Source organism: Colias croceus, chromosome 18, assembly GCF_905220415.1.
Source record: "Colias croceus chromosome 18, ilColCroc2.1".
NCBI classification, from domain to species: domain Eukaryota; kingdom Metazoa; phylum Arthropoda; class Insecta; order Lepidoptera; family Pieridae; genus Colias; species Colias croceus.
Genome location: NC_059554.1, coordinates 4,255,462 through 4,271,959, shown reverse-complemented (window position 1 = coordinate 4,271,959; position 16,498 = coordinate 4,255,462). Strand labels below are relative to the sequence as shown.

The window sequence follows — 16,498 nt, the reverse complement described above, 5'->3', positions numbered from 1 at the left end:
ATATAAACATGTAAATAACGTCATATTTTGATGACAAATCTTGAATATTGAATACGTGTTGTTGGAGGCGGTTATATGCAATACTATTTTACTGATCCCATTTCAAACTACCTTTAACAAATTATAAATTTAGATTAATGCTATCAGAATTCAGAACTTCATCGCCCGTGCACTACAATATATTATTCGAAGAAAAGTAAGAAGATCAGCTAAACGCATTTTTTCTACATTGCCTGAAATAATAGAGCTTTTAGCGTTATGTTCTTACTGTTCTGTGGTTACACCTTATTTTACATTGATTTCATCTGTGGATTTCATAAACACGCCGAAAGATCTTCTTTTTAACCGACTTCAAAAAAAGGAGGAGGTTATCAATTCGGCCGGTATGTTTTTTTTATTTTTTTTTTTATGTATGTACACCGATTACTCCGAGGTTTCTGAACCGATTTACGTGATTATTTTTTGTTCGATGCGGGATAGTGTCGAATTGGTTCCATAAAAATTTTATTCGGATAGGCCCAGTAGTTTTTATTTTATGGGCATTTTTGCAAGTGCAAGTTTGAAGTCGGTTGTTTTTAACGCAGTTATCACTTGTGATAAACTTAATTTTTATATAGTACTAGCTTACCGCCTGCGGCTTCGCCCGCTTTCTCTAAAACGATTTGAGATTTAAACTATCCTATCTCTCAAGTTGGATCGAACTGCACATGGTGTGCGAATTTTATTATAATCGGTTAAGTGGTTTAGGAGTCCATTGAAGACAAACATTGTGACACCAGATTTATATATATTAAAAAATAAAGAAAGAAGATAGTTGAGTTAGCGTTAGCTACTATTATGTACACTGTGGTATTGTTCTTGTTAGGTTTATTGCAATGAATAAGGAATCTTATTGTTGCTCTGAGGTTCTTGTTCCGTTTCTAGACGTTTTCTTAGAGATATTGGTGACTTGTCATTAGTGCCAATGTCAAATTTGACAAACGTCAAAACCAGTCAACCCAGTTCATCAATTATCTAGTGATTTTGTCAATTATTTATTGTGAACAGCTGTCCATTTCCCTTGTTAAATAGAATATTTGCAATGTTTTAAGTAACTAGTAAAGCAAATGTACGCTTTAATTAAATAAGGCCATACAAAGACAAAAATAATCGAAACATTTCCTGATACACAAAATCAAGTTTTGTTATCCACAATGTCGATTCCTCCGTTGGTTTGCAGTACACCACCACCTCCAGATCAGTGTGAAGACGACAAAGACGAAGATTTTGATTTACAGTACAGACGTAAGTTCCAGCTCAAACACTTACTCGTTATTTATGTTCTCAAACTAAAGAAATTCAAATGATTGTTCTTTGCATTTTAATGATAATGTATAGAACAATCATTTGAATATAATGTATTAAAGAAACAAAATAAAATAATCTGTAGGACTAGCGCAATTATTGGATTTATTATAAATACAAAATAGTTAAATATATTATTTTATATTATAAAGTGTATGACATTATGCAAAAGAAGTAGGATGAAAGATGAATAGAGATATACATAATTCAATATTAGGCTAGAATTATTTGTTTTAAAATTATTAATGCTTGTAATTTTTTTTAGTGTCACAGGAAGAGGATGAAGATAATAATTCTTATGATTATGGAAATTATTCTTCCTATACTAATTACTGTCAAGAGCCAAATATAAATGAAAATGAACATTTTAAATCGGAGCCTGAAAATAGTTCTTTGAATGTTGAAGAAAAAAAAATCTGTACTGAAACTTCTGCAGCAGTTCAGACTGAGTTTATATTAAATGAAACTGAAACAACTAAAAGTGAAGATATTGCTGTTGAAGATTTAAATTTAAAAATTGAACAAGAAAATGTAATTTCGGACCACCTTGTTACACACACAATAAATAATGCTGTTGACCCTGATACTTATGGAATTTCATGTATTGTTGATCATTTAGATTCTCCTGATAAAACTAATGTTGTTTTAAACGAAAATGAAGAAGATGAAAGTAGTGATGAAAAAAGTATATCAGAAACAAATGTTAGTCCATTGGATAATTGTGAGGTCCAAGGTAGTTCTGAAAACACAGTAGAAATAGAAAAAGAAGATCCAGTGTCAAATGAAATTGATATTGAACAACACATAGAACAAGATACCATTCAATCTGAAGAAGTAGAACCTGCTATGAAATCAACAAATACCGATGATTTTGATGACTTTGAAGAATTTAAATTTACAGAAACCTCAATAAGCAATAATGAAGTAACAGCAAATTTTGAAAATCCCTGGGACAATAATGATACGGAAGACTTTAGTTTTGGTGATTTTAAAGCAAATTTTGAGAACAATAGTGATTCTATTCAACCATTCAAAGAAGAACAGATTAATAATGAAGAAGATGTTGTTGTAAATAAGCCTATAACAAATAGTGAAGATATGGATTTGGATGATGATTTTGGAGATTTTGATGACTTTAAATCTTCTGTCAATCAGGAATCAGAGGACAAACCTACAACGGAAACAGAACTAGCACACCATGTTACAGTTTTAAATTTTCAGTCTCCCAATAATGAGGCACAGATAATAGAAAGCATAAATAACATTATATTTAATATATTTCCAGAAGATTTGCCTAACTGTGAACCAGAATTTGATAAAACACTCGACTCAATGTTAACAGAAACATGGCATCATTTAAAAGAAGTAGACGAGAGACAACCATATATGGTTCATTGGAATAATTCTTTAGGTCAAAAAAGCCTGTTAAAAGCTCTATGCATTGACTCGAGAAATATAGTAAGTAGAATATTATTCCTCTTTAAAGTAAACATTTCTTTCATTGAATGGTTATATGAATACCTACATGAAAGTGATTCAGAATTTACAAGTAAAAGATAATAAGGATTTATTTATGCTGCCTCTTCTTGCATTAGGGGTCTTGGTGATTTTTGATAATAATTTTTTATAAATCATACCATAAGTGGCATTTATTTTAGCTATTTGTAGTAAGATTTAAAGAAATTTCTCTTAAAATTTTCAGTTATTTGGTCCAAAATGGAACTATTTCACACCTAAATATGCAACAAGTTTGAGTGTCGCCCCACTTCAACCCCAAAAGCCAGCAGCTGTTCCTAATGCTCCTTCCTCAGAAGCGGTTAACAGTGATAAAATAACACCTAAAGATACGTCTTGGACTGATCCTTTTACTACAGATGGGCAAGAATGTAAGTTATATATTGATTGTGTATATGCATTTTTAAGCTATGAGTAACTTAACATAATAGAGACTAGATTATATACATTCAAAATGTAATAACTAAGTATATTTTTTCATGACACATTTCTTTACCACTTACTAAGTAGTTTAAATAATGCATTGGATGATATAAATATTTGTATAAACTTTAAGGTTAAATATATGTATAGTTTATATCATTCAAAAGAAATTAATTGTATTATATTTTTCAAAAAAGATTGTTTCTGTAAGGACTTATACGCTATCCAATATTGTGGAATTATATATTCTGCATTAGTAAAGTTAATATTGCATTTTCAAAGTTGTGTATAATCTAGTCTCTTATTATAAAACTGTAACTAACTGATGCTATGATATACGTTGATTAATGTAATAAAACACGGCTAAGATTCATATCAAATTACATTTTAAGATATTATTCTCACTATGAACTTCTTTTGCATGTCTTGCACATGGATTAACACTGAACACGTTTGCAATTTTGCTTTATCCTTTAACCCATACCATAGACACATATGCTGAAGCTCTTCTCCTAGATTTAGAACATCTCATGGCAACACTAGACCAAATGGCTCACAAACATTCCACACTTAAAATATCAGAGCTACTTTCTACTGGTAAGTAATATTGAGTGAAACATGACTTGAGTTCATCGAGTGTGGCTATTTAATTATTATTATTAATAATAAATATTTTGATTTAAGGACGCGTTTTCAAATCCAACGAAAATACTTTTTGTGATGAAATTACTATTTTTTTTAGTTATAACCCGTTTTCGGTTGGAATGGATTTTCTCTAGTTATACCTAGTTGTAACTAAACGTCTTTGTTGATCCTGCCACACTATGCTCCTCGCGCTGCTGTTAGGGTCAACTCACACCAAAAGAGCGGCGAAGCGCATCGAAGCGGAGCGCAGTTTCCGTGTCATATGAATTTTAACTTTATTGTCAATACTATAAAACCTATTATCGCCTGAGAAACTCGAGTCCCTGATGAATGAATCCATGATGCCCGCGGCGCCGCTGGAATTCCGCGGAATTCCAGCGGCGCCGCGGGCATCAGCGCGACTCGTTCGAGTTTCTCATGCGATAATAAGTATTATAGTTATGAAAATAAAGTTAAAATTCATATGGCACTGAAACTGCGCTCCGCTTCGCTGCGCTTCGCCGCTCTTATGGTGTGAGTTGACCCTTATTCGCCGCGACATTGCCCTCTCTGGCCACACACTGCTCTACTCGCGCAATTAATCGCGACGCTCCTCATTTCGCACTCGTATTGCCGGTCCTTTGACTCGCGCTCAAATACCGACAAAATGGGGAGCAGTGAGCGACGATGAGCACGACGAGTGGCTTGACGAGTAATGTGTCCACAGTCCACACTATGTCTCTGCCTTTCCTCGTTACTTCCCATATCACTCGTCGAGTGTGTGGCCGCGCAGTTACACAAAATTTGCAATAGAGGGAGCACCTCTATATTTTATCTAGACAACGAATATATTCTTACCTATGAAAACGCGTCCTTAATTTTGTAAAAAAAAAAAAGATTTGTTATTAATAATTAATTAGTAAAATGAAATTTTGCAAAGTTAATGTTATATAAATTGATTAATGAACAAAAATGTTTATAAATCTCTAATTTTTATAACTAAAAAAATAGTAATGTGTTTTTGATATTATATGCACTGAATAATGTAATTTTGCTGTCTAAAATACGTTCCTATTTTTTGTGTTGCGGAAAATTAGTCGTTAGTTTCTATATATATGTATATTTTAAAATGAACAGACTCATCAGAATTAATTTTTAATATCAAATTTACAATACCTAATAAGTAGGTAATCATTAAAATTATTTAAATATATAAACTTATAATTCCAGCCAGCACCATGGAAAAAGAAAAAACACCCAGAGAAATCCGACCTTCAGATTTGGATGTGTTTGAGAAAGCAATATCAGTTACTAACATAGATAAGATACATTCCAGTACATTGAGTGTGCAGCCACTAAGACATATCAGTTTGCCTGACACACATATATTTACCCCCACTGACTCGGAAACACCAAGATCAAAAACGATTCACTATGATAATGGGCCTCCAGTACTTCTCCCACAACAGATTGAAAGCCATAATATAAATATTGAAAAACCTCCCTCACAACACTCAACTATAGAAAATAATGATGATTATTGGGAATTCCAAGATTTTAAAGGAGCTCCTAGTCATACAGCTTCAATGCCAAATACTGATTGCTTACAACCAGATGACAAAGTGACTACTACTTTACCAAGTACCAGTGAACCCTCCACTAATTCAGGCATTACATATCAAACTCAATTGCTGCAACCAGTCAAACTAGAACCTATCATGCCAACCTTGAATTGGCCTGACCCTGGAGAAGTCAAGGAAACCTTTGACGATTTCTCTGATTTTATATCTAATAGTAATAGTAATTGGAATAATGACGGTCAAGAACAAAATAAACCTGATTTGCCCATTTCCAAAGAAGTAAATGACGTTGTAAATGAGAATAGTATAGAAGATGAGTTTGAGACATTCCAATCAGCACCCACTCCTATATCTAATCATATAAACCACGTACAGTCTGAACATAACTCCTTTGAAAAATTAGAACCTGTAATTGGTATCCAAAAACAAATGGATACATTAAGTTTTAAGTCTAATGAAATTTTATCTTCTAACCACACCAGTACTGTAGAAAACAGCAGTTTTCTTAAAAACAATTCCAATAACTTTAACACAAAACAGTCTCCTGTCAACCAAAATATTCTACAACCAATAAATTCTGTTTCTACATTGCGAGCGCAACAAGGCGGACAAATTCTACAACCACTGTCCCTGGAAAGTTATTCACAGATTAACTGGCCAAAGCCCGGAATAGACTTGCAGAATCTTTCAAGCTTTAACCCCTTAGAAAGTCTTCAATCACTAAAAAGTGATACTGGATCTAGTGGTCCCAGTAAAGTGGCGTCTCCTATCCATAATAAGGCGAATGCTATTCAGAACGAAATATCCGACGACGACATTTGGGGAGATTTTGTATCTAGTAAACCGAAACAACACGCGCCAAAGAAAACGCCAATATTCGCTGACGACGATGAGTGGACGGACTTCGTTTCTAGTCCAAGTTTATCACAAAACAGTTTAAACACAATTAGTTTTAATGTTCAATCTAATTCAAATATACAAAAGAGTTCCAACTTAAATAGTGCTTCAAAAAGTAATCAAAATATTTCTCTCGATATACCGACATTAAACTATATAACCCCAAAATCTTCTAACCGCGGGGCCTATATTGATAAACATTTCCAAAATTTATAACATTGTTAGTATCTTGTTTAAATAAACATTAAAATGTACTTAATTTTGTATAGAGTAGTTAATATTTAATAAAAATAAATATATTATGTATATAGAGTGGTGGTGGTGGTATCATAGCAATCATAGTTATAACTGTCAAGTTTCGAATACGTTTTTTATTCATTGCGTTTGTAGGGAATTTCTTCCTTGAAGTTATTTAAAACAGCAATATCCCTTAAGATATAATTTATATGATTAATAATAGTTTCGATACAACATGCGAGAGATTAAAAAAAGACAGCTAAATAGGTGTGATGTTTGTATTGTACTCTTTGTAAACAAGCCTTGTCGTTTATTAAGTTACAATTTTTTTAATTATTTCCTTTCGAAAGCTTATTATGGAATCTAATATATACATTTAACCATATAGGATGTTATGTGTATTTGTAAATTCAATTAAATTTCTTTGATTATTTTTGTGAGGCAACAGATTTACTATTTTGATACCTAATAATGTATGTTCAGTAGTAGTTGTGCAATGGATCAATGCTCTTGTAGGATTTCATGTATTGATATTTCATTTATTATTTCGAATAAAAAAAACGAAAAATTTGGCACCATTTTTAAACGAAATGTAAATAATAGCGTGCAATAAACATGCAATAAATAATTTTAGTTTTCATTGTTGTTATAATAGTATGCTATAATTGAGAAGATTGTAATATCTAAATAGTTAATATATATTCACTCATTTTAAATTAAAGTAACGGCTTATATATTAAATGGAACTGAAACATCATTGAAGATTGCAGAAAAAGTATAAGTATTATTGAAGTAAATGAAAACCTTGCATATGTTTACAAGATATAAATATGTATATTGTATATGGAACTGTATGCATTGTGATCTCATTAAATCTGGTTAAAAGTATTTATTTAAAAATCCGATATGAAACCTAATGACATCTTGTTAAAGAATTTATATTTTTGAAAATAATTATTATATAGATACTTAATGAGAAATAAAAAATAGTTAAAGGAATTTTTTAAAAGCAATTTTGTAAATTGATTATAAATAATTGTAAATATATAATATGTATATAATGTTGAAATGTATAAAAACCATCACATATATTTAATGTATTATATTTGTAAGTTAAACATTATTGTTACCGATTTGAAATTAGAAAATATTGTTTAAATTTATTGAAAATTTAAAGTTAATTATTATTTATCTTATGATTTTAATTTTATTCTCTGTACTATTGTTTGTACAAAATAAATGATTGCATCTATGCACAATATCTTGTCCTTTTCTTTAAAAGTGAATTTTAGAATTATTGAAAATGTTTTAATAAATAATATAACAAATTTACTGTCTAAATAGTTTATTATTATTTCTATACAGTATCATGATCAGTTTCAGAATCCGAATGTTCAAGGTCATCAATATTTGATTCCAAGCTTTCTTTAACGTCAGAATCCAAATTTACAGCAAATTTGGGTAAATTGTTATCCATAGCTGCCCTAAATGGACATTGCTCAAATTCTGGCCAAGATACAAACCTGTAAAATGTAGATTTTATAAACATCTTCAGTATTAAGACGAGATAAACAATATTATAATAATAGGTAATAATAAAATATGGGAATAATTTTGACTTAAATATATATGTAGTTGTATAATTATGAAGAATGATAAAATATATTTTATATCAGTTAGTTTTAATCACTTTTTTTTTAATTCAACCAAATATAAGATAGATATATTGGTACGGGAGCTAGCAACGTTTTAAAAAAAGTCATTTTAGTATACTTAATTGGGTTTTTGATATACTGTTTCTCTTGCTATTTCGCTAATTTCGGTTAGAGTCCGGGCTGTCTGGCTGGCGGTAGAGGTTGCGTTTATTAGTATTTAGTGCGCATCTTATTTGCACAGGAAGATATACTTAACTTTAGTCATTTTTTAACGCGTAATTTTTAATCTTGCGCTTGCGCTTCACCCGCTATTTCCTTCCGCGTACGGTGAAACTGTGGAACGATTTAACACCTTCGGTGTTCCCGAACAACTACGACATTGGGGCCTTCAAGAAAAGAGCTTATTTGTCCATAAAAGGCCGGCAAAGCACCTGCAACACTTCTAGTGTTGCAAGTGTTTATGGGCGGTTGTGACCACTTACCATCAGGTGGCCCACCTGCCCCTTTGCTTGCTCTGACATAAAAAAAAATCTTTTGTCTTTAGATAGATCCATCAGACATAATTTTTTTATTGCAAGACGTTTTATTCGTTGTTAAATGGGTGCCATACGCAATTTTTTATTTAAAATAATTAAAATGTCATCGAAATAAGTGAAATTACATCAACATGAGTCCGCTTAAAAGATAAGTAATAACTTTATTTCTTATATTATATTATCCTTTTTTAATACGATGCGCACTGATAAACGCAACCACTGCGGCCAGCCAGACAGCCCGGACTCTAACCGAAATAGCAATAGGAACAGTATATCAAAGAACCAACTATACTAAAATTCTCTCTTGTCAACGTTGCTACCTGCTATACGATATGGAATTAAAATGATACCTTTTAAAAACAGTAATTTTTTGTTGTAATGTCAAGTCACCAAACTGGGTGAAGATAGTCATATGGGGAAGTTTTGCATCATTGGGCCCTGGGGCTATGTCTTTGTTAACATCTGGAGGATCTTGACCAGTTATAAGCCATACACCGCAGCCAGGTATCCATTGCCTGTAATTTCGTAATTTAATAATTTATTATGTAGGTATATTTTTTTATACTTACATCATAATAATTAAAATAATCTACAAACTTAAAATAATTTGTAATTAGGTACAAATTTTAAGTTTACATTTTAAATATATAGCTTTAATTATAATATACTTACTCTAGCACAGGAATGACTCTTGAGGTCTTTGAGAAAGTGTGAGGCTTAAAAAAATACCATAATAATGGTAAGTAATCAGGTGGACAAGGTAGTGTTTCTTTTTGTGTTATATTTACTAAATATAAGAAGTGCTCATCTATCTGAAATTGAAACATTCATATATATAAGGAATTAGAATAAACTGTACATTAAAATATAATACCATTTAATATTTAAATAGAAATAAAAATCAAATGTCATCTCTATTGCATTGTTTAATTATTTTTTGTGAACATATTCAACTAAGATTTGTTTTTTATTGTGTACAATATTAAAAAATAAAAAATAAATCACTTAAAAACTTACCACAGAAACTTTTTTGTTCACAGGATAAATCCATGGTAGAAAGTGCGCTTTGGGTACTTTTTTCAGTACTCTAGAATAAAAAAGAGTTTGAAATAAGGATGGTACTGATTTGTGTTTCCCATATTCCACTAAAGTATCTGTAAGAAACTGTATTCTTCAATTATAATGATATTAATAACATTTTAAGAAATTATACCATTAAAATAAAAAAATATGTTACCTCATAATGATGAACTGGTATAATTATAAATAAATCTGGCCTACCAAGTTGGTTTGTTGTATTGTGAAAAACAATGGTATTAATAAGGTGTCTTACAAATGATAATCCAGGCATAGCTCCAACTATTTTTATTTTTCTTCCTTAAAAAATAGAAGATTTACCCATTATTTCATATTATAGCTTTATTATAATTTGTCGTAAAATGTTATAAAGTTAAGACATCTGGGCCAGTAATAATTAATTAGTGATCGGCCGAACAGTCAGTAATAATAAAAATCTAAATTATAGAAGTTTGATCTAAATATTTTTGTATTAATATTCTGCTATAGGTGTCTAGAATGTTTTGTATTTATTTATTTATGTGCAGATATCTTCTTCAGTTTTTTCTTGTAATAAGCAGAACTTCAGCTGAAGACAAAAGGTCTGTTAGAGATGACGAAGTACAGTCCATTCCTATCATTTATATGTAATACTATAACTACACTAAACTCTTACCAGTGTTTTCAGTTGCCAAGTCTCCTAATAATTCTTTGATTCTATTTCCATCATCCATTTTATCTTGGAAAGCCAATTTCCACATTCCAAAAAAATCTGCAGTTTTATATTTGATTCTTTCAGGATATTTTTGTTGTAAATCCTTAAAACATATAATATACAAAGACATTTATACTACTAAATATTAATAAAAAAACATTTATCCTACAATTTATTTTCAAACTTACATTTAAAATATTACTAAAGTAGTTGGAAGATTCGTATAGGTAAACTGGATTTTTCTGACATCGCAAAATTGCTTCTGTTAAAAATCCTAATCCAGGATTAACTTCGACTATTGGTGCATGTTTGTCAAAGTGGCCTTTTATAGTATCGGCAATATCTCTGGCTGTATTTTTATTAATTATGTACATCGTTTCAGGTGTTTTGTATTTCTTCAAAAGTACCTTTGGCAAACATGGGATAATATTTTTATACTCCTCATTACTCTCTAAATAATTCATCAAATCAGTCGCATATTTGGCACCTTTTTCAATTTGTATCTCTTCATTTTGTTTATTTTCTTTATGTTTTAACCTCGCACATAACCTTAATCTGTGAGGTTTAAATTTATTTAAAAACATTATTCATGTGATACTAATGCTGGAGTTGATAGCCTGTTTAGAAATATTTTATTTATTCCTCTCAAATGTAGGTACTTATAAATAATTCTACTACTACTGATCAAAAATAATGTACTCTGTGCTACTGATCCAATATCATAAAAATACATGAAATTTGTTTTGAATTTGATTATAGATGTTAAATCTAGGGGCTAAGTGTCAACTGTCAATGTAACATCTGACATTGCATCTGACAACCAACTGACAACAGACAATGCACGCCACAGATTAATATAATTTAGTACTATAGGTAAACCAGAATCTGATGGCAATTAGGGAAATCAAAATTTTGAGTGTGCAACCCTAGAGAAAATGGACTGAACGATCTTGATACTGCTTATTTTTTAGTTTGTTCTCAATATCATTAGTCACATTACATAAGTGGACAATACTGTACTTAATAATGAGATATCTACTTAATATTATGTAGGTACATACTTACATGTATAATATACAATATACATATTACTTTTACACAGGTAATACATATTATTATTTACACATACCTATATTTGTATGTTCATTATCATTATGCCATGTGAAAATATCGATGTTATATCGATAGAAAACTAGACTGCTTATAATTTTTTATAAAATAAAATAAAAGTAAAATAAAACTATGTTTATTTTCGTAAGTATTAACAGATACACACATTATAAAATTGACTTGGACAGCTTGGACTTGACGAATAGCCGTATTGGAAACTCCTGTAATAAGTTTTCATAAAATTATATTCCAATCAACAAACAATATTATAGTTACCTACATATAATATTTTTTAATTAAAAGTATCAAAGCGGGTAAGTCCAATTTACCAATAAAATCTTCTAAATTGAAAATTGTGATGTGTTTGACCCTTCTTCATCAAATATTTTTCTATACACATTATAAACAACACCTCTTGCTTGTGATCACAGCGGCTTTTTCGACATTTTCGAAGATTTTTTAGACAAAATCCTAAAAATTATTTATCAACTGCAAAAAAGACAAATAATTTGACAACCAATTTGATAGTTGTCAAATAAGTTGCCACATGAAAATCTTTTATTTCTTAAATATAAATATGCCATCAGATTCTGGTATAGGTCTACCAGATATAGATATATCAATTAGTATTACCAGAAATTTCGGAGTTCTAAGATCTTTAGAAAGTGTCCAATCGAGACAAGGGTAGATTTAATTGGCCAGCCTGGTCCCTCAATAACGATGATTTTTCCGTGTCCATAATTTCGATAAATCTGTTCTTGCGTCTTTATCAAGCGTGGCCTTCGATTAGGCAACGCTTGTACACGTACACCCTGCGCTTACACCTGATCATCACGTAAAATATTGAATCCGTGACCACTCCTCTTCTTTGAATGCCCCTAAACTTCGTTTTTCTTTCCTTCCCGCGTATTCCGCTTCCTACAAGATTTACCATAGACCAATATAGTAGACCAAGAGTAATAGTAGATTTTATTGTTTTAATATGGTTTTAATTAATATTTTATTGTCTTTTGTGTTCGTTTTTATCTGTGTTAAGTGTGTTTAAAAATTTAGTCTGTCATTTTCACCCTCACCGCAACAAAGGTCGCCATTCAATTAAATAGCAGATTCAACCAGATGACGGTGACATATCGATACTAGGTCTCGCCACAGTTGACAGATATGTACTACGTACATACAGTTAGGAAACTAAGCCCCTGCGATGAAATTATGACGTATAGCTATAGGGCTGTTACCTTTTTGATATTTAACCGACTTCAAAAATGGAGGAGGTTATCAATTCGGCCTGTATATTTCTGTTTGCTTTTTTTCACAGTTGACTTTGTGGTAATTTTGAGATTAAAACCCGTTAAAATTAAAAAATGGTGTAGCCTAAATATGAATTTACAAGAAGAAACAGTCTCAATAAAATATATACCTTGTAAAAGTAAATAGGTACGTTTTTTTCAGTGCTATATTTCGAAATCTTGTCTTTTTTGGACGCCGAAGGCTATTTTAATGTAGGTACCTACCTAAATTATTTATAATGCTTGATATTTGTATGATACATATTATAAGTATTCAATAATTGTTTTAAACCAGAATTAACAATACTTGTATGTAGGTATACGGTCTACTAAATTATTTTTAAAACGATAAATTAAATTAAATTAAAAAACACAAAATATATGCAAAAATAAATTAAAATTATTATTATACGAACATAGAACCTCCTTTTATATAACCTTTTTGTTTTAGGATGAAAAAGAAAATAGTTTGACAGGCTTAGTGCTTGACAAAGTGGTAAAGTCACGTATCGATAAAAATACAATAATTATTATTATAATATCTATCTTTTTCTTCCCTAATATTTACGTAATTATGCACATAAAGAGCATGGGACATTTTAGTATGAAGCCTGGTATACCTACCAATTTGCGATAAAAAAAAAGTCATTTTGGCGGCAAGAGATCAGAGATGAAACATGTGCCAATCGATAGTACATCAAAATACAAATAGGAAATACTCTTTGGTAAAATGTCGTAATTGATACGGTTTCGGAATAAATAAGAGTTTAAAAAAAATTTTTTCTTTTTAGTTTTTTGAATTATTTGTTACTTCTTACACTTAAACGTTAAGACAAAGCATATACAACTTCTAATTTGTAATAAGTGACGCACCGCACGTGCGTATCCCTAGCCCAAAGTTGGTTTATTACTTTGGTTTAGATAGTAATGCAACATTTTAAAACCCTTTTTTTACAAATTAGAAGTTTTATATGCTTTGTTTTAACCTTTAAGTGTAAGAAGTAACAAATAATTCAAAAAACTGAAAAAAAAAATATTTTTTTTTAACCCTTATTTATTCCGAAACCGTATCAATTACGACATTTTACCAAAGAGTATTTCCTATTTGTATTTTGATGTACTATCGATTGGCACATGTTTCATCTCTTGCCGCCAAAATGAAGTTTTTTCAAAATTTCCAACTTTAGGTATACCAGTTAGGTTCCTTGCTTTTTAAACAAGATTTTTTAAGGTTTCCATTTTTTAGATTTTCGTGCTCTTCTAGATTGCGTAAAAAATAGATGCGGTCTTTAAACAGACTGGACTCCTAATAGGTACTATTTGTAGCTATCATTTTGGTAGAAAATATGTCAACATAATTTAAAACTCATACTGCCATATCTATAGAAATTAAAAAATAGTCTCTTTTTAACTTGTAGTCAGATACGATACAGATATATATTTATTGAAAGGGCTACAAACTGAAACAATCGATATTTATTTAATGTGAAATGACATCACTTTAAACTTTTTTCCATACTATATTCAAAATCTGTGGATGTGTCACCCGCTACTATCGATCCCCCTCAATACCCTCGAAAACACGCTTTATGGGGGGGGGAGCCATTTCGAACATTTTGTATGAAGTTTCCTTACTGTATGTATCTGTATATTGTGGTCTCGCTCTGCACTTAGACACAGAATAATATCTAGCAGCTAGATAAAGAAGCTTTTCTTCGCAATGGTTTTGAAAGAAATATGTACTCAATCTGATAAACACTATGATTTAATTTAGCTCGCGTTCCAGGTCGAGCACGTGTTCATTTAGGTACCTACATTCCTACCAAATTTTTGGTAGATATGTAAATGAACACTATTATAAACGCGAAAGTTTGTGAGTATGTATTTATGTATGTATGTATGGATGGATGGATTTTTGTTACTTTTTCACGCAAATGTTACTGAACCGATACTGATGAAATTTTGTTTGTATGTAGCTGAAGACTCAGAATAACACATAGGCATAAAATCTCGCTACCTCACTTAGAGGGTAGGTAGGAAATTCTAATATGGATGTTTCTTAACCGATTTGATCATAGGAAAATAAAGTTATCCAATCAAACCGCCTGTAGGTAGGTATTTTTTTAATACCTACACGCGGAGATAGACAGGCTTGACTTAGCTATACCACTAGCGATTAGCGACTATGCATAGCATGCAAAACATCACACACTTCTTCATAAGCCATATCATAGTTCAACCCATTTCCACCAGTGCTTAGCTATAAGTATGCATCAATGAATATGATTGGTGGATGAACATCGAACGCATCCACGGCAACGTACAATAGCACATATCTGGTGGACTGTTGTACGTTGCTGGCACCCTTACACTCGATATTGACGAAGTCCCTCTCTTGGATGAGACTATAAATAAAGAGAAGAAGAAGTAGACAATGTCAGAATGCAGAAGGTCTAAAACCGGCTACTTCCCTACCTGAAGCAGGTGCAATGGCCGGCTTTAGCTTTAGCTAGATTACATGCATTCATTTAATTTGCCATTGTTCTATGGTTAATGTGGAGATAAAAAAAATCGCATAAACCCTTTTCGAGTCGTGAGTTCTTGAATACGCTGAAACGGCTGAAAGTTAACTGGTTGCCAATTTTTTATCCTTTCCAATTGCTTTTAAGTAGGTATGTTAACAAGTATTGTGTGCAACAAGCCTAAGTAATAAGTATATTGATGCAATGCGTAACTACTAGTATAGCTCCTGGTTGAAGAGATAATTGATTGATTGATTGCTGATTGTTGAAAGTACTTGAAACCACGTTGAAACAATTCACTGAGCTGTGCAGATTATGTCATAAACTTAGGTCATAAATTATTATTACCTAGTGTGAAACAGTCACATAACATAACATATTATAACAAACAAATAATCGATACGCAAATCTATACTAATATTATAAAGCTGAAGAGTATCGAGGAAGATTATAGGCTATATCATATATATATATATATATATATCATCACGCTACGACCAACAGGAGTGGAGCCACGGGGGTGAAACCGCGCGGAGCAGCTATGACGAGCTATGACGAGATGTGCGACCCATCAGCTCTTTTCCCAACTGTCATAAGGAATCCCAGTCGCACCCTACGGAAACATCCATCGAATTAAACTTAGAATAAGCATATACATACATCTTGTATTGTACATACATACATCTTGTACGACGACGCGGTTGGCGCAGTGGTAAAGTAACTGCCTACTGAGCCGACGGTCCCGGGTTCGATCCCCGGTCAGGGCAAATATTTGTGTGATGAACTCAATTATTTGTTCTTGGGTCTGGGTGTTATTATCTATATATATGTATTTATTAAATATTATATTTATCGTCGCCTAGTACCCACAACACAAGCCTTAATTGAGCTTACTGTGGGACTAGGTCGATTTGTGTATTAATGTCCTATAATATTTATTTATTTATTTATTTATTATTTATTTGTATTCATTTCCCGGTATGACCAATGATATCTGC

At 31.4% G+C, this 16,498-nt stretch overlaps 2 protein-coding genes across 2 annotated transcripts; one reads left to right on the top strand and one right to left on the bottom strand.

The window, feature by feature from the left end:
- Positions 1–988: 988 nt before the first annotated feature.
- LOC123699949 lies at positions 989–7,213 on the top strand. Its single transcript, XM_045647006.1, has 4 exons — positions 989–1,284; positions 1,610–2,802; positions 3,047–3,230; positions 5,137–7,213. Exons 1-4 carry the CDS (start codon positions 1,194–1,196, stop codon positions 6,597–6,599), a joined length of 2,931 nt encoding a protein of 976 aa, XP_045502962.1. The 5' UTR covers positions 989–1,193; the 3' UTR covers positions 6,600–7,213.
- A 735-nt stretch (positions 7,214–7,948) lies between these two features.
- Positions 7,949–11,334, bottom strand: LOC123699957 (dimethyladenosine transferase 2, mitochondrial). The gene is made up of 7 exons (XM_045647015.1): positions 10,771–11,334; positions 10,544–10,685; positions 10,049–10,188; positions 9,829–9,975; positions 9,484–9,623; positions 9,162–9,326; positions 7,949–8,143 (listed from the first exon to the last, which is right to left on the bottom strand). Exons 1-7 carry the CDS (start codon positions 11,164–11,166, stop codon positions 7,978–7,980), a joined length of 1,296 nt encoding a protein of 431 aa, XP_045502971.1. The 5' UTR covers positions 11,167–11,334; the 3' UTR covers positions 7,949–7,977.
- Positions 11,335–16,498: the final 5,164 nt, after the last annotated feature.

What these genes read in the sequence shown, in the direction of transcription:
- LOC123699949 (XM_045647006.1), top strand. Translation starts at nt 1,194, where the DNA reads ATGTCGATTCCTCCGTTGGTTTGCAGTACACCACCACCTCCAGATCAG. An exon ending in TTTTGATTTACAGTACAGAC is followed by an intron (nt 1,285 to 1,609) that starts GTAAGTTCCAGC and finishes AATTTTTTTTAG; the next exon opens with TGTCACAGGAAGAGGATGAA. An exon ending in GCATTGACTCGAGAAATATA is followed by an intron (nt 2,803 to 3,046) that starts GTAAGTAGAATA and finishes TAAAATTTTCAG; the next exon opens with TTATTTGGTCCAAAATGGAA.
- LOC123699957 (XM_045647015.1), bottom strand. Translation starts at nt 11,166, where the DNA reads ATGTTTTTAAATAAATTTAAACCTCACAGATTAAGGTTATGTGCGAGG. An exon ending in TACCAGTTCATCATTATGAG is followed by an intron (nt 9,976 to 10,048) that starts GTAACATATTTT and finishes TGAAGAATACAG; the next exon opens with TTTCTTACAGATACTTTAGT. An exon ending in AAAATTACTGTTTTTAAAAG is followed by an intron (nt 8,144 to 9,161) that starts GTATCATTTTAA and finishes TACATTTTACAG; the next exon opens with GTTTGTATCTTGGCCAGAAT.